This window comes from Heloderma suspectum, chromosome 14 (genome assembly GCF_057233095.1).
Source record: "Heloderma suspectum isolate Gila_16-S chromosome 14, 16-S_ref, whole genome shotgun sequence".
Classification (NCBI taxonomy): domain Eukaryota; kingdom Metazoa; phylum Chordata; class Lepidosauria; order Squamata; family Helodermatidae; genus Heloderma; species Heloderma suspectum.
Genome location: NC_139471.1, coordinates 4,719,556 through 4,741,054, shown reverse-complemented (window position 1 = coordinate 4,741,054; position 21,499 = coordinate 4,719,556). Strand labels below are relative to the sequence as shown.

General features: G+C 49.8%; 3 protein-coding genes across 5 annotated transcripts in view; 1 reads left to right on the top strand and 2 right to left on the bottom strand.

Annotated features, from left to right (window-relative positions):
• The first annotated feature begins 434 nt into the window (after positions 1-434).
• Positions 435-21,499, top strand: part of RABEPK (Rab9 effector protein with kelch motifs) — a 26,256-nt gene continuing 5,191 nt past the window's right edge. Inside the window, exons 1-8 of one of the 3 annotated variants that reach the window (XM_084821394.1) lie at positions 435-516; positions 2,582-2,742; positions 3,864-4,016; positions 5,076-5,237; positions 6,330-6,479; positions 7,884-8,033; positions 8,758-8,916; positions 18,312-18,352. In XM_084821394.1, coding sequence (XP_084677520.1) covers positions 443-516; positions 2,582-2,742; positions 3,864-4,016; positions 5,076-5,237; positions 6,330-6,479; positions 7,884-8,033; positions 8,758-8,916; positions 18,312-18,352 — 1,050 coding nt within the window. In that variant the 5' untranslated portion in view covers positions 435-442. Of the gene's footprint in view, positions 517-2,581; positions 2,743-3,863; positions 4,017-5,075; positions 5,238-6,329; positions 6,480-7,883; positions 8,034-8,757; positions 9,121-18,311; positions 18,353-21,499 lie in introns of those variants that run through there. The other 2 variants (XM_084821396.1, XM_084821395.1) reach the window with 2 other exon arrangements.
• On the bottom strand, positions 11,193-18,969 carry HSPA5 (heat shock protein family A (Hsp70) member 5). The gene is made up of 9 exons (XM_084821393.1): positions 18,872-18,969; positions 16,724-16,878; positions 15,736-15,967; positions 14,816-14,953; positions 14,077-14,189; positions 13,552-13,942; positions 12,571-12,808; positions 12,188-12,355; positions 11,193-11,779 (listed from the first exon to the last, which is right to left on the bottom strand). Exons 2-9 carry the CDS (start codon positions 16,837-16,839, stop codon positions 11,217-11,219), a joined length of 1,959 nt encoding a protein of 652 aa, XP_084677519.1. The 5' UTR covers positions 16,840-16,878; positions 18,872-18,969; the 3' UTR covers positions 11,193-11,216.
• The window catches only part of C14H9orf78 (chromosome 14 C9orf78 homolog), a 14,720-nt gene continuing 13,929 nt past the window's right edge, over positions 20,709-21,499 (bottom strand). The window contains exon 9 of the mRNA XM_084821399.1: positions 20,709-21,031. Coding sequence (XP_084677525.1) covers positions 20,940-21,031 — 92 coding nt within the window. The 3' untranslated portion in view covers positions 20,709-20,939. The remainder of the gene's footprint in view (positions 21,032-21,499) is intronic.

The window sequence follows — 21,499 nt, the reverse complement described above, 5'->3', positions numbered from 1 at the left end:
TGGCCACGCAGCCGGGCGATGGGCGCCGCAGCCCAGGCCGCTGCCAGCGCGCTGCTGCCCGGCGCCAGCCCCTGCGCCAGCCGCCGGGGTCGCCCGCGAGGAGCCCGGCGCGCTTCGCCAGGCGCACAGCGAGCCTGCGGAGCGCGCGGCCGGCGGGTGGCGCGGAGGAGGGAGAAGCCTGCATATGCCCGGAAGCGGCTCGCCGGCGTTACCCTCGCCGGCCCCCTTCGTTGCAAATAAGTAACCCGGGGTCTACACTGGCCCCCAGAATGGGAGGGGGGAGGAGGAGGAGCAAAGCAGCAGCCCCGGGGCACGTGCAGAAATGCTGCCGGCCTGGGGCTGCGCGAGGGGCGGGGCTCTCGGTCTCCCAGCAACGGGCCCGGGAGGGGCGGGGCGCGGCGCCGATTTAGGCCCGCCCCGCCTTCCTCCTGGCTGCGCATCCATGGGGCCCGAGCATGGATCGGGGGCGCCGCTGCGGGAGCTGAAGCCCGGAGAGAGCCCGGAGGGCGCCAGCTGGTGGGTTGCCAACGCGGGGCCGCGTTGCACGTGTGCATGCGTTTGAGGGCGCGTGCAAAGAAGGCGCGTGTGCCAGGGAGGCCGTTGCTGCATTTCTGGTGGGTGGGTGGCAGGCTGAAGTCTGCCCGGGAGCCGGGGTGTGTGTGCTTTGGATGTGTGTGTGCATGCGTGTATATATGAGTTGGGCGACCGCATCATCCCTCCCCACACACACACACACATACCGATAAAAGTGTGAGGTGAAAAATAACCTTGCAAGGAAGCATCGCAGGGAAACGTGGCCCACATCCAGCTCTTTAAGCTACCAGCATAGGCATGGGTTTACTCCTGCCGCTGTTTCTCCACCCTTCCCCTGTGTTAAATGCAAGATTGTAAGCTCCCTGGGGCAGAGACCTGCCATCTTGTAAATTGTCTTGCACATCGATGGTGCAATAAAATATAAATAATAATAGAGCAGACTTCCCCAACCTGGTGCCCTTGAGATGTGTTGGAAGACAACTCCCAGCATCCCCCAGCCAGCTGGCTGGGGCATGCTGGGAGCTGTGGTCCAACAACTCTGGGGGTTGCTGCGGATTGTAGGCCAACACATCTCGAGGGAGCCAGTTTGGTGAAGGCTGTGATGGGGTTTTCATCATGCTTCACACGCATGCCCTCTGTGATCCCTACAACAACCCTGCAAGGTCGGCCAGTCTAGTTATCCTCACCTTGTGGACAGGCATGATGGGTCCAGCAATGGCTCGCTTACAGCTGTCCGTCACATGGATGTGTCCCGGCAGTGGTGCACCTAGATATTTTTAGACCCTAGACTCAATAGTTTCATCCCTGCCCTTTACTTATTATTACATTTGTATCCTGCCTTTTTTCCTCTTGCAAGGAGGACTTACTTGGTCCTCCTCCTCCTCTCCATTTCATCCTCACAACAACCCTGTGAGGTGGTTTAGGCTGAGAGTCTGTGACTGGCCCAAAGTCACGCAGTGAGCTTCATGGCCGAGGGGGGACTAGAACCTGGATCTCCCAACTTCCAGCCCAACGCTCTAGCCGCTACACCACACAGGCTCTTTAGATGGACATATTGTTTCAGTTATGCGTTACTTCAGTTGTGAAGCATACAACCAACATTTCTCTTCTCCCCTCATCCCCTATTTCCATGCTTTGCAGCAGCTTCGAAATTCCTGATATGTTAGAGCAAAACAAAAAAGCTGTTTGCCAACCCAGATTTTAAAAAAGAGAAAAGAAATACTCTGAGCATGTGCAGTTTTGCATTTTAACCCTGCCTCCCATAAACGGTAGCACCGTCAGGGCTCCAGGAATAACATGTACTTTGCTTCTGCTGCCCTGATGCTAAAACATGCTGACTTGGGAGGATGCACTATTTTGCCATAGAGAAGGATAATACATTTTTTAAGTTATGTACATGCCCAGCTGACCGTCCCCTGGCTATAAAATGTTTTCAAACATCAGAGGAAAAACTGCTGAGTTGATCAGTCTCATCCCCAGTTCAGCCCTATTTATCAGCCGAAGGTCTTTGGGCGGTTCACAACAATTAAAACTGTGAAATGCAAGATGATAAAATGCCATATAAGAGTTTAAAACGACAGTACAAAAAATAATAACAGGTGCAGTACAAAGATTTAAAACAGAATACGAGATTTGAAACTGAACCTGAAAAACTGAAATGCCTGGGAAAATAAAAAGGTCTTCAGCTGGCACTGAAAAGAGCACAACGTAGGCGCCCGGCGAACCTCTCTGGGAAGCTCACTCCACAACTGGGGTGCCACAGCAGAAAAGGCCCTCTTCCTAGTAGCCACCCACCTCACTTCCTTTTGGGCTCACAGAGAAGGATTGCTGAAGATAATGGTAGGGTTCAAGGAGGTGTATATAGGTGGAGAAATCCTTCAGACGATCCCTAGCCACACCATGCCTTACCAGTCCATCCCAGGCCCGTCCCACTCATGCTTCCTCTGTGGCATTGTATTCAGTGGTGCAGGCTTGAAAGTCCTCTCTCTCCTTTGCTCTGTGTGGAAGGGCAACTTTGCTGAGATTGCTATTTATTTCCCTCTGCCAGGTACTCCCTTCTCCCGCATGGGGAGAGTCCCTGTGCCCGGGTGGGCCAAAACACCTTGTATCTGCCTCCCCTGGACCCAGGCAGCAGAAAAGGAAAAGTCCTCATTGTCGGGGGAGCAAACCCAAATGGCAGTTTCTCTGATTCTTACTTCATCGATCTTGGTAAGGGTTAGACAAGGAGAAAGCGTGTAAGTGCCAAAAAAAAAAGCACTTATTTGGCTTCCCCAGAACCTCTGCATTCATTTTGTTGTTGCTGAAAAAAGTAGGTTCCTACTCCTTATGGTTACATGCTTCAAGGTGTATGTGAGCAATTCCTTTCAAAGGTTGACCATCTGCAAGACAAAGGGCTGATATTTCGGGATCTCTCCTCCTGGCCCACACCACAGCTCACCCCATTCAATAGGTTTCTGTAGCATTTTCAGTGAGCCGGAGGGGCTGGCATGGGAAGGAGGGGATGGGGAAGTCGACTTCCATCAGTGCAGTTGATCCAGCGTCAATATGGATCCAACCTCACATCTCTGTAGCTTGAGCATCTGACTTCAGAGGGGTTTATTCTCGGGGAACATGAGATGAGCCCTGCTGGATCAGACCCAGAGTCCATCCGGTCCAGCATTCTGTTCACATGGTGGCCGACCAGCTGCCGACCAGGAGCCCACAAGCAGGGCATGAGCAGAACAGCACCCTCCCAGCCCTGTTCCCCAGCACCACTGCCTCTGGTACTGGAGGTAGCACATAGACATCAGGGCTAGTGGCCATTGCTAGCCTTTTCAGTTAGGACTGCTGCCAGAAGTTAAGCAAAATAAATCAATGTTGCGGAACAAGCTATACAAGATACGAGAAACGGTTGGGTCTTTGCTGGATTAATACAGATTCTGTGGTCTGAATTTCTCTAACCTAGGGGCAGGGTTTTATTGGCTTTTTTTTTTAAGCGCAAAACAGTTAACTCAGTTTGAGGCATTGGCTTTATTCGGTGTAAGTTCCTAGCCCTTATGGTAAGAAAGGTAAGGTAAGAAATACTGTTCCCTGGTAAGAAATCCTAAATGTGCTTACAATGGCAGCGGTAGGAAACCTAGTATGCTGCAGATGTTTTGGACTACAACTCCCATGATCCCTGACCATTGGCCATGCACACTGGGAATTATGGAAATTGTGGCTAAAAACATCTGGAGAGCAAGAGGATGGCCCCGTCGAAGGCAGCGGGGCTTACTTCCGACTAAGCATGCACAGGATTGCACCATGAGCCACCAAATGCTTTTAGGAATTGATGTCTTTATGTGCTGCAGACGCTCATAGCTGGACAGCGCCTGGCTGGGAGGGCCTCTCACCCCGCTACGAACATGCCGCCTTCATTCCCGCTAGCCAGCCCACGAGCCTCTGGGTGTTTGGAGGGGCCAGCAAAACTGGGAACAGGAATTGCGTTCAGGTATTGGATTTCCGTAAGTAGTCATGATGTCTCACGTTTTACTTCTTCAGATAGCGATGTGTGTTTTTTCCAGATTTGTTCAGCTTCATAGTAATATTCTAGCCATACCTTTCAAACCTGTTTTAAATCTGTTGTTGTATTTTAAATCTCTGCATTGCTCCTGGGTTTTATTTTGGTTTTACTTTTATCCTGTAGTTTTAAACTTCTAAATTTTATATTGTATTTTATGCTGGATTTTGTGGTTTTGGTTCTTGTGAACCACCCAGAGAATGTTGGCTATTGGGTGGTATTTATTTATTTGTGGTATTTATATACCGCTGAATATAATAAAATCTCTCAGTAGTTCACAATATTAAATGTAGTATAGAAATATAATCAATCAATCATTCTCAGCTTTCCAGATGTTTTTCTTTTCAATATTTGTGTCCTGCCTTTTCTAATGGAAAATCAAGATTATGGACTCATTCCAGGTATATCCTGCCTTTCCTCTCAAGGAGCTCAGGAGGAGGAGAGGGTACATAGCTCTCCCTCCTGTCCTGACCTCACAACCACCCTGTGAAGTTAGGCTGAGAGAGAGTGAGTGACTGGCCCATGATAATCTGGCAAGCTTTATGGGCGATTGGGGATTTGAACCTGGGTCTCCCTTCCCCTAGTCCAAGACTCTAAACACAGCCTTCCCCAACTTGGTGTCCTTCAGATATTTTGGACATCAACACCCATCAGCCCCAGCAAGCATGGGCAATCTAAGATGCATGAAACCAAGCTCCAGGTTGCTCTATTCAGGTTTCATTTACGCACCCTCATACATACATACATGTGTGACTTAGGGAGGAATCCTATGTACGTTCACACAGAAAAATGTCCTACAACTCCCAGCATGCCCCAGCCAGTTGGCTGGGGCATGCTGGGAGTTGTGGGACATTTTTTCTGTCTAAACAGGCATAAGATCATGTCTTTAAACACTGTTTGCGTGTTCTGTGTCTATAATTTGATTGCCTTGCCTAGAATACATGTAAAGACCCCGATTTTTTCAGTCCTGCCATTTGAAAACTCTCTTTGCTGTCCTTATTAGGGACAGGAACTTGGGAGAGCCCAGAAGTGACCGGCACGCCGCCCTCCCCTCGCACGTTCCACACATCCTCGGCAGCAATTGGTGACCGATTGTATGTCTTTGGAGGAGGCGATAAAGGGGTGGATCCGGTCAAAGACCAGCAGCTTCACGTATTTGACTCGGGTAAGTTTGGGCTGTAGTCTTTCAGAAGTCAAAAAGTCCTTCATGTGCGTGGATTAAAGCAGGGCTTTGGGCGATTTGGGGGCGTTCCAGCTGTTTTGGCCTACCATTCCTAATATCCCTCCCCATTGGCTAGGCTGGCTAGGGCTGATGGTAGTTGTAGCCCAAAACAGTTGCCTGGCATAGAGTAAGAAAATGTTTGAGTAAACTTATTGCATGGTCTGTGAAAGAATCTTTGAACACTAAAGACAGGAGGTAGGATGTAGATCAGCTTCCCCCAACCTCCAGATGTTTTGGATTACAACTCCCATCAGCCCCAGACACCGTGGCCAATGGCCAGGAGTGCTGGGCATTGTCTAAAACATCTGGAGACCACCAGGTTGAACTGCAGCTGATCTAGATTTAGTAATATTTAAGAGCAGAGTGGCTCAAATCCATGACTAACTGAAGTCCCATTGATTTCAGCGGGGCTACTCCCCTGAAACAAATCTATGGTGCGACCGCACGTGGACTACTGTGCACGGTTCTGCTCACTGCCCCTAAAAAAGGTCATTGTTGAGTTGGAAAAAGTGGAGAAAAGGGCAACTAAAATGATCAAGGGGCTGGAGCAACTCCCCTAGGAGGGAAGGTTACAACAGCTTAGAAAAAGGGGTTGTTTAGCTTAGAAAAAGGGTGAGTAAGGGAAGACATGATAGAGATGTACACAATTATGCCTGGTGTGGAGCAAGTGGGCAGGGAGACATTTTCGCCCTTTTTCCTAATGCTAGAACCCAAAGGGGTTGCCCCATGAAGCTGAACAGCGGGAGCTTCCGGGCAGATCGGAGAATTCCTTCTTCACACAGCGCAAAGCCAGACTGTGGAGTTGGCTACCACCAGATGTGGTGATGGCCACCCATTTGGATGGCTTTAAAAGGGGATGGGACAAATTCCTGGAGGAGGAGGAGGCTACCCATGGCTACTAGGGCTAGAAGGGGATAGATCAAGCTGAGCAGCGGGGAAGGGGGTTGGAGGGCAGCTGTTTCAGAGATCTGGGTCCTGACCAGAGGAGAAAGACTCCTCCCCGCGTCCTAATGCATGGACTCTTACCCCACGTAGCCACGCTGTCCTGGTCGCAGCCAGCGGTACGTGGCCACCCTCCAGCTCCTCGGCACGGCCACGCCGTGGTGGCTCTCCAGAACAGACTCTTCATACACGGCGGTTTGGCTGGCGACACGTTTTACGACAACCTCTTCTCCGTGGATATCAGTAAGTGCTGTCAGCAGTGCCAACTGTGCCGGAAAGGCTCTTTTTTTGCTTTCATCTCTCTCCCTTTTAAAAAAAACTCTCTTAAACAAAAGAGCAGATCTCTAGATCTTGAAAGCGACACAATATAACGCCATAAGGACTAGAAACATGCCGAAAGAGAGAGAGTTGGGTCCACGCTCTGTGTTCTGCGAGAGGAAGGGGCCTTCCGCCAGAGGAAGCGCTCTGCTCCCGGAAGGCCCCTCCGCTCAGTTTGGGGGGACCACCCTCCCACCCCACAGCTCACCCCATTCAGCAGGGTCTGGAGGGGCTGCCGTGGGAAGGAGCGGGCAGGGAAGTCCACTTCAATCAGAGCAGAGAGAGGGAAAGAGAGAAAGGTGATTGCAAAACTGTGATACAGCCTTGCAGTCCTTGTGGTGTTGTGGAAGAACAGGCTGAAAATAGATCAGGATCTATCGGTAGACGTCTAGGGGATTTGCAGTAGGCAGACAAGAGTTCACAACTGCCAATAGCATCACAATAGTGAGTAAAGTTGCAGGTGTTAAAAAACACACACCCCAAACTCCTCTGCTGTGGCTGGCCCTGTTCTAACCTCCTTGGCTCAGTTGTTTCCCGCCTGCAGAATCGGAGTATTAATTGGTTGCCTTTGTGCTTCTCTGCTGGCAGGTTTCCACTTGCTTTTGCAGCTCATCCCCAGTGTGTGGCTCATGGGGTGAGAGTTTTGCCTATTGGGTGGTATGGAAATGCAATAAATAAATAGGCTGCGCCTCCCTGAGCCACCATTTTGCATCTGGACCTTGGCTTGTACAAAAAGAAAAGAAAAAGTAAATCCTATAAGACCGGTGCGATGTTTAGAGCAAGCTTCCCCAACCTGGGGCCGGACTAGAACTCCCATAATTCCCAGCCAGTGCAGTCACATTCAACGACATTTGGAAGGCCACACCCCTGGATTAAAATCTCCACTCAGCCATGAAATCTCCACTCAGCTTGCTGGGTAGCCTTGGGCCACTCACCCTGGCTCAGCTTAACCTACCTCACAGTATCAACCTATACTGCTATTTCACTTTGCTGGTCTTGTGACCTTAATAAACTATTACAGTAATACCTCGCAGGGTTGTTTTGAGGGTAAAATGCAGCAGGAGAGAACCCGGTATGTCGCCTTGAGCTCCTTTATGGAAAGGCAGGATAGAAATGCATTAAAGGAATAGAAAATCTCACTCAGAACCTACTTTGGCTCCTGCAGTTTGGCCTGAGACCGGCTGTGTTTGTTATGCAAAATCATATTTGCAGCCATAAGGGCTAGAACCTTTTCTTTTTAAATGAAGCCGAGCTCTGCAAACTACTTGTGTCTTCTTTGCTTAAGCTTTCTGCCAGATGAAGATGGATGACTGATTTGTTCTCTTGCAGCTGACATGGAATGGGAGACGCTGGCAGCCACCGGATCCATTCCAAAAGGGCGGGCAGCCCACTCAGCAGCTGCTTTCCGGGACCATCTGTACATCTTCGGCGGAATGGACCCAACGGGAGCGTTAGACACGATGTACAAGTATCACGTAGGTGGGTTGTTCTTCAGATGTCTTCAGAGCAGCTGCCCCCAACCTGGGGCCTTCCAGATGGCTTGGGCTTCAGATCCCATCAGCCCCAGCTGGCATGGCCAGTGGTTGGGAATGCTGGGCATTGTAGCCCAAAACATCTGGAGGGCGCCAGGTTGAGGAAGACTGTTTTCAGGCTGCATATTAATACTTCCAGCTCGTTCTGTTCAGGGATTGAACATTAAGGAAGTGGGGACATTGTAGCGTACAGCCAGCTGCTTCTCCCTTCCGCTCCCCAGTTCACCTTGGCAGGGCCGGCTCCAGGTTTTTGAATGCCCAGGGGCAAGACACCCTCCATGGGCCCCTCCTCCAGTGGGTCCACCTTCTCCCCACCAAGGTCACCAGCTTCTCTTCCTCCTCCTCTGTCTCAAGGGTGCTCCCACTTGCTTGCTTGCTTGGCAGGCAGGGAGCCAGGAGACCGCGGCATCTCCTGCTCCTCCTCACCACCGCTGTTGTCTGGGTCAAACCAAGACATGGGTGAATGAGCAGATTGCAGCAGTGGAGAGGGGCACCTCCAGGGGGCTCTTGTCAATGGGCCCCTGCTGGGGTGTGGGCCCTCGGCGAGTGCCCAATCATGCCTACCCTTGATGCCAACCCTGACCTTGGAGGCCCAGTTTGGCCATCAGACAACTCATGCAGAAATATACAATTTTCTCTCTTTTAAAAAAACCCCAAACATAACCCTGCAGAAAAAGGTCACTGGGCACGTGTAGAGTTCAAGACGCCTTTGCCCCCGGGCCGTCTGGACCATTCTATGTGCGTTATTCCGTGGAAAGCATCTCCAGGTGATGGAACAGCTGCTGGAGGGGACGAAGGCCGGAAAGCAGCTGCGGATGGGTCCAACCAAGGTAGTCAACTCAGTGGAGGCTGTGCAGAGGAGCCCCTGGCGTACCTGTGCTTAATATTTGGCGGAATGGATATGAAAGGGGAGATTTACAGGGACACTGTTGTAAGCCGCCTTGAGTGACAAGAATAAAAGAGTTCATTTAAATGATGTAGGTGTTTGGTGGCCAGAATGATTGACGTTTGGTTGTCCTCCATATTCAAGCTTTGCACCAACAATCCAAGCTGCGTGCTGTAATGCTACAAATTCAGTTTGTGCATAATTCTCTGCTTCTTAACGTTTTGCTTTGTCTGAAGCCTCCGGGGAATCCCTCCCTCAATACCTCGTCTTTCTTGCTGACACTGTCACCAGCTGTAGTTGCTCCTCAGCCTCTTTCTCATCAGTGCTATGAGCAGCTCTCCCTTCTGCCCTGGGGGGGAAATGGTGGTCTAAAGCAGGGCTGAGGAACCTCTGGTTTTCCAGATGTCAACCACAACTCCCACTGGCTATGCTTGGGATGTGTGGAGTGCAACACCTGGAAGGCCACCCATTCTGCCCCTGGCCTAAAGCAGTCGTGGGCAGATCTCCAGATGGTGGCAGGGACTTCTGGAAGTGCAAAACATCTGGGGATGCGTCACTGCCCTAAAGGAGCCAGAAGTCTGTAGCGGAAGGCAATTGAATCACGATGCTGTTCTGTAGCATGCTGCTGTCTGCACACAAACATTTTACATTCCCCCCCCCCCCATTCAGTATTCAGCGACTGAGCCTTTTGAATCCTTTGGGCCATTTTTTTACCTCCTTAGGTTTTAAAAGTTTTGTAGTTCCACAAAACTTCAGGCTCTCCAGAGCACGCCAATACCCCCCCCCCCCCGGTGTTCACTGCTCATTGGTCCAATTTATCGCTGACAATCTGAATTTGCTAGGAGTGATAACAGCATGTGAAGGGACGGTATGGGGGGTGGAGGTCCTCTGCAAACCCCAACCTGCTCTTCAAGGCTTCTCAGATGGTGATCTAAAAGCAAATTCCAAGGCTTGGCAAAAAAGATGCCAAGGTTGCCCCTTTGCCAAAGATGAAATTTGTGGCTCCTTGCTCCCAGTTCTATGCCTTGATCTGTGTTGCATGGGGAGAGTACCTGGGTGGAAAGTAGCACAGCAGCTGTCAACCCCCCCCCCCCACCTTCTTGGTGGAAGTTAGGACAGGGCCCAAGAAACTAGCTCCCTGCCAGAGGGCCAGGATTCAAATGAGCTCTGCCTTCGAGATTAGTATCATGAGCTACTAGTTTTAAGATGCTGTCTCCCACAAGGGAGCTAGTGCTGGTACAGGTGCCACTAGATCAAGCAGCTGGAGACTGTGTACTTAACACATAGTGGTGTCATTCCCCCTGGCTAAGATTTCCAGAAGGGTAGCTGTGACATCTGTTGCAACACGCACAAGGAGTCTGCTGGCGCCTTAAAACTAGCAGTTACAGATTCTGGCCTAAGCTTCCGTGGACAGTGTCTGTGAAAGCATACGCCTGGATAAATGTGTTAGCTTTAAGGTGCCACAGGACACTTCGTTAGTCTTGCAGGATAGTTATGCCAGAGCTTGTGGTTGCCCTAGCGCGCGCGCATGCGCACACACACACGGGACCTGAATTAGTTAAAAATACAGTTTGAACTTTCTAGCTAGGCATGAGGACAAGTAGTTAACCCAACTGAATGTGTGAAAGGGCTATTAAGGACTGCCAGGCCTTGATACTGGAGCACTAGGGAAGTCTTGCAGTGTTTGATAGACCGTGGCTTATGTGCACACCTCAAGCCATCGCTTGAATGACCTCTCAACTGGTCAAGTTTTGTGTGAAGTAGCATTGGCTGTAACCAGACTGATAATCCGCTCCAAGGAAAAAAGCGCTCGATGGTTTGTGTTAGGGAACACATAGACAGGAGCCATCAGACGCAGCCCTGCAAGACCTGGTATTCCTACCACATTTGTGCAATTGTGTATTAACTAGACCCAGATCCAGTGTAAGTAACAAATTTATTGTTGTCACGTGGGAGGGTAGAAAAGTTCTCCACAGAATGCACACGACCCACTTGTTAAATAGAATGGTTTCAAGGTGAACACCTCTATGCCCCTCCTGGTAAGTCAGCCTCCCCCGCCCTCCCTCCCCCTGCCCGGACATTTATCAACTGCTAACGAAAAGCAGTAAATAGCCACTTTGGGCTAGCATTTCCAACTCCACTTGAGTGAAGATTCTGATCACATTCCAGATCTAGAGTTCAATAGTTTAAACAAAAGTTCCAAGTCCAATATTTACATAGTGTCAGCTTCCAGGAAGCCACGGCCTACAACTCGTCCTTCTCTCCTGCCGCTTCTTCCTCACCCGGAGGGGGGCCCGCGCCACCATATAGTTTGCCCACGATGGGCTGCACCACCTCTTCCAGCTCCTTCTTTTGAGCTTTGAAGTCTTCGATGTCAGCATCTTGGTGGCTCTCGAGCCATTCGATTTTCTCCTCTACAGCCTTCTCCATTGTTTCTTTGTCTTCCGATGACAATTTGCCACCGAGCTTTTCCTTATCCCCAATCTGGTTTTTCAGGGAGTAGGCGTAGCTTTCCAGCTCGTTCCTGGCATCAATCCGCTCCTTCAGCTTTTTGTCCTCCTCGGCAAATTTCTCCGCATCATTCACCATCCTCTCGATCTCTTCTGGGGTCAGGCGGTTCTGGTCATTGGTGATGGTGATCTTGTTTTTGTTGCCCGTGCCCTTGTCCTCGGCCGTGACGCGAAGGATCCCGTTCACATCAATTTCAAAGGTGACCTCGATCTGGGGGACGCCCCGAGGAGCAGGAGGGATTCCAGTCAGGTCAAAAGTCCCCAGGAGATGGTTATCCTTTGTAAGAGGACGCTCTCCTGCAGGAGAATAAAAAAAGAGACACGGTTCACATACATGGATTGTGGTAGAACTTAATTAGGTAATCCAAGCAACCGCAGATTTCTACCTTCCGGCCCTTCTCTTATATTTCTGTGAAGAACCAGTGATCAGCTATTCCCAAACCATACAGCCTTCTCCAGATGTTTAGAACTACAACTCCCATCATCCATGACCATTAACCAGGCTGGTTAGGGACAATGGGAGTTGCACTCCAAAACATCTGGAAGGCATTGGGGAAGGCTGCCCTATGCCCTAGCACATTAACGTACTCCACAAGGGGGCTGAAACATGCATCGTAAAATTAAATTGCCACAGTGGATTTGCTATTTTACTGCTCACACAAGACAAAACATGTCCCAAGTGTTTAAATGATGCAAGCCATTTACCTTCGCAGACTTTGATTGTCACAGTTGGCTGGTTATCGGAAGCTGTCGAGAAGATCTGTGATTTCTTGGTGGGGACAACAGTGTTCCTTGGGATAAGTTTGGTCATGACTCCACCAACCGTCTCAATGCCCAAGGTTAGAGGGCATACGTCAAGGAGCACCAAGTCACCTGAGGAAGAATAGGAGGGATTAAAGAAATGATCAATAAAAGCACCATCACCCAACCTCTCCAACTACAGCTAGATTTGCTGCCATCCTAAAGACATAAACGAAACTTATGCACACAGCATCCATGCTAATCTCACCTGCTTTTCACTCATGCAAGCTGTTCGTATTCTAGGATCTACCCAACACCTCAAGCAACATTTAAGCCACTCCACTTACCAGTATCTTGGTCCCCGGAGAGGACACCAGCTTGGACAGCAGCACCATAAGCCACAGCTTCATCAGGATTGATGCCCCGGGAGGGCTCCTTGCCATTGAAAAATTCTTTCACCAGCTGCTGTATCTTGGGGATTCGGGTAGAGCCACCAACCAGCACAATTTCATCAATGTCAGACTTCTTTAGGTCTGCATCCTCTAGGACTTTCTGGACAGGCTTCATGGTGGAACGGAAGAGATCCTGCAAGCAGAATTTAAAACCGCTTAGTGGATGTGCAGCACTATTCCTTACACCCTGGCAAAACATAGCTGCAGAGAGTGGCTTGGATAGTTAAGGCCACAGGAAGGACCAAATACCATCCAATACATTCCCAAGATCAGAGGTGGCCTTGCGCTATACCACTGAGGATCAGACTGGCCAACTCCATTGTAGCATCTCATTTACGGAAGCCACCGAGACATTACGGATGTTTGAACTCACTATTTTAGTTTGCTGTTAATCTATTTGGATTGGTATGGTGCCTGAAGCGGTACAGTATAGTTTTCCTAAGTGGGTTACAAGCTCATTTGGGCATTGGCCACACTTCTGTAACCCTCGCGCTTTCCATTTACATCAGGGATGTTGACCCTCTTTCAGGCCAAGGCCAAGGGCCAAATTAAATTTTGGAGAAGGTCTCAAGGCTGCATTGCCGGGGGGGGGGGGGGAGATGGGGGGGCCAAGATGCCAAATACACCAGCAAATTGTAGCTTAAAGATTTTACTGCTGTTAACTGAACCTCAGGAGGGGCACTGGAACCTTTCAGACTAGGGAAGAAATTGTGCACGAGCCAGGGAACAACCCAATGATTGGCAAGTGGGGAAAGGCGGCGTGACCATCTCAAACCCCGAGAGGACCATATTCCCCCAGCGAGCCAGATTTGGCCTGTGGGTGTGCACCCCTCTCCAAGGGGTAGATCAACTCCGCTGTGAATTCAAGATGCCTACCATGTTCAGTTCCTCAAACTTGGCCCTGGTCAAGGTCTCAGAGAAGTCTTCTCCTTCGAAGAAGGATTCAATCTCAATCCTAGACTGATGCTGAGAGGAGAGAGCTCTCTTGGCTTTCTCCACTTCCCGTCGGAGCTTCTGAACCGCTCTGTTGTCCTTGCGGACGTCCTTCCCAGTTTTCTTCTTGTACAGCTTGATGAAATGCTCCATCACCCGCTGGTCGAAGTCCTCCCCACCCAGGTGAGTGTCGCCGTTGGTTGCCACGACTTCAAAGACACCATTGTCGATGGTGAGAAGGGAGACGTCAAAGGTCCCACCGCCCAAATCAAACACAAGGATGTTCTTCTCGCCCTCCCTCTTGTCCAAGCCGTAAGCAATAGCAGCAGCAGTCCTGGAAGGAAGAGCCGGAGTTAGAACTCTCACATGCCTAAGGTCTCTACCACCCCACCACATCTCAGGAAGACCTTTAAGCGGATTTCAATCATTCAAAACTTTTATAGCTCACTTTTCATTCAAGGCACTTACGGTTCATTGATGATTCTCATGACGTTCAATCCAGCGATGGTGCCAGCATCCTTCGTGGCCTGGCGCTGGGCATCATTGAAGTAAGCTGGCACAGTGACCACAGCATGAGTAACCTGGAAGAGAACGATGAGAATTAAGCCTGATTGCTCTTACCTAAGCTATAAGAGCACCTACGAGTTCATTTTGAGGAGGGACACCAGTTGTCTGGAAAAGCACCTTCCAGGACTACTTAGAAGAATGTGCTTTTTCTCAAACTGGACCTCCTGGGAAAGCAAGAAGGTATAGACTTCCACATGTACAATTTAAGCCGTCCATCTTCTTTGAAAGGGCCATAACAAAATGGCACAGTGCATGTTTCACATGCAGAAGCTCCCACGTTTGATCCACTTTAGAACGCTCTCAGGGCCAGGAAACAGGAACACTGGAAGCTGCCTTATACGGAGTCAGACCCTGCGTCCATCTAGACCAGTATTGTCAGCAGTGACTCTCCAGGGTTGAACTTGGGACCTTCTGCATGCAAACCAGGGGCTCTACCACCAAGCTACGGTCTCCTCTAAGGATCTCAGGATGAGAAAGGAGGATCTTAGGACCAGGAAAGGCATCTACCCCAGACCTACACAGAGCAGGAAGTAACTGATACCAGGGAGCTTCAGATTTATTCATGAAAGCTGCCCAACATAAAGTCCTCTCTCAAAGCCTGCTTCTTTTGTTTCCTTCAAGTGAAAAAAATTACTCTTACCTTCTTTCCCAAGTACGCCTCAGCAGTCTCCTTCATCTTAGTCAGAACCATAGCTGAAATTTCTTCAGGGGCAAATGTCTTCATTTGTCCTCCTCCAATGTCGACCTGAATATGGGGCTTAGCCTTCTTCTCAATAACCTGTGGACACCATTAGAATTGGACACTGTTACAAACTTGAGTCCTCACATCGACAACGTTAACAATTTGATTTGGGGATTTCCCCCCTTGTTAGAGTAATTTTGGGTCTCTGAATTTGTGTGTGTACCAGTGCTTTTTGGGGTGGGAAGCGATGCAGAAATTTAATTATAATTATTTTAGGGAAGGAGTTAATAGTTCCATTCTTTAGAAAACCAAGCTCCCAGTGACTTGGGAGGGTGGGGAGGAAGTATGTCAGTAAAACACTTATAGGCACCACCCACCACCACGAGTACAGTGCCTTACAAAAGCAAATTATAACAGGCTGAAACGCTGTTCTGGTTCTTTAGTGAAAACTGCACAGACGTAACCTCTCAGAGGCTATGACAGGACTGTGATTGCCTCTTTCTGCATTAACTGAGGTCACCATTTGCCAATCTATTTGGCTTACGAGTTGTGAGCCACAAAGAAATTCCTGCTTGGATTTTGCAGTTCCAGGTAGCAAAAGAGGCCCCATGGAGACCTGCCACCTCACTTGTTAGTAGTTTGGCAACGCTGTACAGACTCAAACACAGTAGATAGGATACTAAGCTTGTGTGCCCTCAAGGACAGTGTTAGGTCGGAGTTCAAGTCCACAAATTCACTCGGCTAATTCCCATTAAGTCACTGTTTCCAACATTTCATACAACAACCTCAAACGAACTGCAAGTTTCAAACAAAAAAGGATTAAGGCACTTCACACAGTATAAAAAACACAACAGAAATAGATGGGATAAAATGCATACCTTAAAAGGCAGGTACTTGACATCCTGCTGCACAGAAGGATCGTTCCATGTTCTCCCAATTAGACGCTTGGCATCGAACACGGTATTCTCAGGGTTGGAGGTCAACTGATTCTTGGCTGCATCCCCTATAAGACGCTCTCCTTCCGGTGTGAAGGCCACGTAGGAGGGTGTAATTCTGTTGCCCTGGTCATTGGCAATGATCTCCACACGCCCATTCTTGAAGACACCAACGCTGTGGAAAAGAATATAAGCCATCAACAGACTGGCAGCAAGACTGGTGTTAAGACACATCAAGTTAGCAACCTGCCCCTCTGAAGAGATGCTGCAAGACAGTTAGACTCCTACAGCCTGTTTGGGTCGATACTGATGCTTCAGACTAAGGCTCCTGTTTTTAGCTGCAATACTGCACTGGAAACAGGGTCACATAACCATTTGCACAGGAATAGGCGGTGGGGCCGTAGCTTGGCAACAGAGCACCTGCTCCCCATGCAGAAGGTCCCAAGTTCAATCTCTGGCATCTCCAGGTAGGACTGCAAAAAGACTTCTGCTTGAACTCCTGGAGCGCCAGTCAGCGTTGACCGTACTCAGCTAAATGGACCAAGCGCCTGATTCAGCAGAAGACAGACTCATCAAGTTCCTAATAAGTCTTGAGTTGCTACTGCCAAATTACGCAAGAACACTAAAGGGTACAATTCCAAGTCTTTACAGTTCCAGTGCCATGACTCACTGATCTTACATCAGATCTTATCCACATTTTGTACCCAGTACATCAGCCTATAAACCAGATGTCCCCAACTTGGTGCCCTACAGAGGCTTTGGACTTCAACTCCCATCAGCCCCAGGCAACATGGCCAATGAGCAGGAATCCTAGGAGTTGTAGTCCAAAAATGCCTGGGGGGCACCAGGAAGGGGAAAGGCTGCCATAAACTATTCAACACCAAGTACTCATGAAGTAGCTAAAGACAAGCAAGGTCCCTTCTTTACATACCAAGAGTACGTAGTTCCCAGATCAATGCCAACCACAGTCCCTACGTCCTCCTTTTTGTCATCATCGTCAGCGAACACGCTGCCGACAAGCAGCAGGCAGACAAGAATGTGCTTCATGCTGTCCTCGTGGTACGTCTCACACACCACTAAAAAAAACTGCGGGAAGGAAAGCCAAACGTCAGCAAAGCCAGGAGGGCGCAAAACACCAGGAAATGGTCTTAAGATACTGAAATGGGGGCAACACTCCAGTAGTAGTATTCGTGGTCCCACACAGACCCAGACTGCACCAGAAGCACAACAGGCAGACATTTTAAAATAATTTTCATCAGTATGGTTTAAGACTTCAGGCAGCTCAAAGGAAACGGGCTGCGTCAGCCCGGCCCTGTTGCCCACCACATCCCATTCACTGCAGAACTAGGAAGTATTTCTCGTCACAAAATAGGAAGCAAAGAGCTCAGAGGAAATTATGTGTGTTTCTTTCTCAAAGTCCACTACCCTCTACCACCAGCTTCGCAAGGAATGATCCGACCTGAACAGAAGCCCAACCCACTCTTTTAGTAAGTTTTACATACACCCGCTGGAGAGAAAAAAAATCAGTATCCTACACTCAAAAGCCTTTCCCAACTTGGTATCCTTTATATGGGTTAGACCAGAGCTTCCCAATAATTCCCAGCCACAATTATGGGAGTTGCAGTCCAACTCATCTGGAGAATGACAGCTTGGAGAAGACTGAGATAGGGGAAGGCAATAACTGAATGCTGTATAACCAGACATGGCCTGAAAGCGGAAGGCCAGCACCAGAGGCAAGGCCTTCAGAGGCAAAGCCAATGGTGTTCCATTACCTGACCAGCGACATCCTCTGCAGCAGCATTCCCCAACAGGGTTGCCTCTATATATTTTGGACTCCAATTCCCATAATCCCTGACCACTGGCTGATGGGAGTTGCAGTCTCACACATCTGGAAGGCACCAGGTCAGGAAAGGCTGCTCTACTCACACATGCATACTCACTCCTCCATTTCAGTTTCCCCTAAATTCTTGGCATATGGAGTCACTCCTTGTCTAGATTAGCCTTCCCCAACCTGGTGCCCTCCAGATGTTGCTGACCTGCAATTCCCATCATACTCAGCCAATGGTCACCAATTCTGGGAGTTGTAGTCCAAAACATCTGGAGGGAATCGGATTGGCAAGGCCAATCTAGAGCTTCCAACGTGTTGTTCGCATGGTGCATAGCAAAGACACGACCCTTAATTGCTGCAGTCTTGAATAACGGAAGCCACCAGGAAAACTGGGCAAGACCTTAAAAATCACACCCCCAGCTATGACAGCCATTACCATCACCCCAGAACCTGGGGCGGGAGAGAAGGTAACAAGGTAGTACACAGGAGCATTTAAATGGGTCTTTTCATTTTGAAACCCAAAGCCCCCCTTTCCATATCTTTGAGTCCCACCACCCTTTCCTAGAAGACACCAAATGGTCCACAAGAGGAACAGAACGTCCACTACAAGCATCTGCTAAAAGCCCTTTAATTTGTTTCAAGGCATTATCTGTGTTGTGTATTTCAGACAACACGCAATTTCTTTTTACAGGAAGCAGAGAAAGAAAAAAGAAAAATGGAGATATAAAGAAGGTACAGCTTTCCCAACCTGGCACCCTGCGAAGATGCCATACTACAGGCCCCATTGTGGCTGGGTATGATGGGAGCTGGAGTCCAACATCTCTGGATAATGACAAGTTGCTGTACATGTTGGCTGGGGCAAATGGGTGGTGTAGTAGCCCTCTGGAAGGCGCCAGGTTGGTGCGGGGGAAGGCTGCCAAGGGCCATGTTGACTGGGGTTGATGGGTGGTGTAGCCCAAAACCCCTGGAGGGCGCCAGGTTGGGGGAAAAGGTGTCCGTGGTGGCTGGGGATGATAGGTCTTGTAGCCCAACACCCTGGAAAGCAACAGGTTGGGGGAAGGTGGCATAGACCGTGCAAGGCGAAGTACGTGGAGGCTGGGGAAAATGGGTGGTGTGGTACCCCACTGGAGGACGCCAGCTGGAGAAGGCGGCCAAAGGCCGTACAGGGTGGCGATGATGGGCGTTGTAGTCGAACCGAACCGCGGGGAAGCCCCCACCCCTCCACCGCCCAAGGCCCAGGCCGCGCCTCACCTCCTACTGCCGCGCGATGCCCGTCCGCACGATGAGCCGCTCCCTCGCTGTGCCCCTCCCCGCCGACCTCCACACCGGCGCGCAGCGCAATCGAGTATTCGGGCCCAGGCGCCCCGCCGCCCTTATATCCCTTCCCGCAGCCTTGCGTGGAGGGTCGCGATTGGCCGCATTCCCCTCGCTGGAGCCTCCCGATTGGGCGCTCTCCACCAAGCTGGCCGGCGCCGATTGGCGCGCCCGGCTCATGACGTTTGGGGCCCGTCGCGCGCCGCGCGGTCGCCCGCGTCTCTTTCCTTTCCTCCTCCCTTTTTTCCTTTGCCGCCCGCCCGCGTCATTGGGCCGCCCTACCGGTGCCGCGGACCAATCAGAGGGCTCGCTCTGGGCCAGGCGGAGGGAGCCCATTGGCCGGGAGGGGACGTTCTGTTGAAAGAGGATTGCGCGAGGCTGGGCTGGGCTGGGCCGGGCCCTTCTGGAAGTTTCTATGGTTACCAGGCCTAGCAGCCAGGCAGAGGCGGGGAGGGGGAGCTGTTGTTGGAACGGGCTGCTACTATAGCCCCCTCCCCAGTAATGTCCCCATAGAGAAGCACTGAGGGCTGCCTCACACATGGTCCCGTTCCTACATGATTCCACGTAGGAGAATATGTGCCACCATAATTCAGCATTCCCCAATTTAGTGCCCGCCAGATGTGTTGGACAACAACTCCCAGCATCCCCAATGGTGAGGAATGCCAAGAATTGTAGTCCAACGGATCTAGAGGGCACCGGATTGGGGAATGGTGCCCTAATGTAAAGCATCATGTGTGACTGTCACACGACGTACACGGAGTGCACGTGTTATCTGACTGAATAGGTGTGCATGGATGGGTGTGTGTGAGAGCAAGAGTTAAAAAGTGTATGCGTGTGAAATCAAGTGAATGGGGTGTCTGTGCGCGAGCAACTATTAGTGTGCGCGCGTGTCAATGGGCGTGTGGGTGTGTGAGAGAGACAAAGTCGGGGTGCGTATATGCGAGCGAGTCAACAAGTATGTTTACACATGTGTGCGCAAGCTTGATTGGGTGTGTGTGAAAGGGTGAATAGGTTTGCATGCGTGTGAATAGATATGTGCGTGTGTAAATGGGGGAATCTGCATTCATGAACGTGTGTGTGCACACGTGTGAACAGGTATGTAAATGGCAGGGTGTCAATGGATGTGTGTTTGAATAGCGATGTTTGAGTGTGTGTGTGTGTTTGAATGGGGGAGTGAAAGTACATATGTGAATGGGTGTTAGAAAGGGTGTGTCTGAATGTGTGTATTAATAGGTGTTTGCGTTAGTGTGTGCGTGCACGTACATGAATCAGTATCTGTTTGTGAATGGGTGTGCATCTGTGTGCGAGAATGAGTGAATGTACACCAGTTGCTGGGGAACATGGGCTGGAGGATGCTTTTGCATCCGTGTCTTGCTTGTGGGTTCCCAGTTGACAGCTGTTTGGCCGCTGTGTGAACAGAATGTGGGACGAGATGGACCCTTGGTCTGATCCAGCTGAGCTCTTCCTATGTACTTATGTGGTGCCCCCAGACATGATTCTTGGGGCTCACCAAGGCACCCTACCCCTCCCACTTCTTTTAAATTAATAAATTTCATTACTGGCAGCTGTGATCATTTCAAAGCAAAGTGAGGGCCTCCAGCTGCTGCCATCTTCACTTTCCATGAATGCCTCTGGCCTACACAGTGACTAGCTATTGTGATCAGCCATGCGTCTCATGGCAGCCATTTTGTGGTGGTGCCCAGACAGTTTCTCACATTGGCAAACATGGTCACGGACCCAAAAAGTTTGCCTACCGGAGGCACTCCAAGCCAGCTTTGCTTAAAATAGAAAGTTTTATAACTGAAAAAGCAACACATGACAACACAGAAAGGAAGAGTCAGCAATCACAGTACAGGTAAGGTTTACAGGAAAGGCAAAACTAACACCTGCAAGAAATGAAGAATATCGCTGCTTTCATGGTGTATTTACACTTCTTCCTTTGGTCAATGAAAACAGGAAACATCCAGGCAGTCCGCTCTTTCTGTGTCATCTAGACAAGCTGGCTTCAATACCGTCTGTTCATCTTCTTGAATTTCTCATAGTGATAGTCATCTGTTGCTTTCTCATTTGGCGGACGCTTCCGGTTCTGAGGAGAGTCTACAAAAGAAAAAAAAAGGGAAGCTTAAGTTAGATATTAATCAACTTCAGAGAGGAGACAGAGGTGAGATTTCAAGGACAGCAAGTGTGTTGCAGAGCAGTCATTTCCAGCCTTTTCAGACCTAATCCACCATTCATCCTGAACTGCAACATGGGACCCGCTTCCATTTTTACCACAGATGCCAGATTTCACTCATTTTTCATATAGGGTGACCAGACAGACAAGGGTGGGAGTCCTTTTGTATAGAAAATAGGGAATTTTGGTACCTGCAGCTTCCCAGGTGGGTGTGAAAAAGCTGCACTTAACAAAACATTTTCTTCTCTACAACTATGAAAGCAGCTCTGTTCTTCCTTGGCAGAGGACAACTCTATGAGGGCTAGCAAAAGAAAATCAGTTAGCCATGATAGCTAAACAGAAGCTCCATGTTCTTCTGAATGAATTAATCATCAACGCTACAGGCAATTATG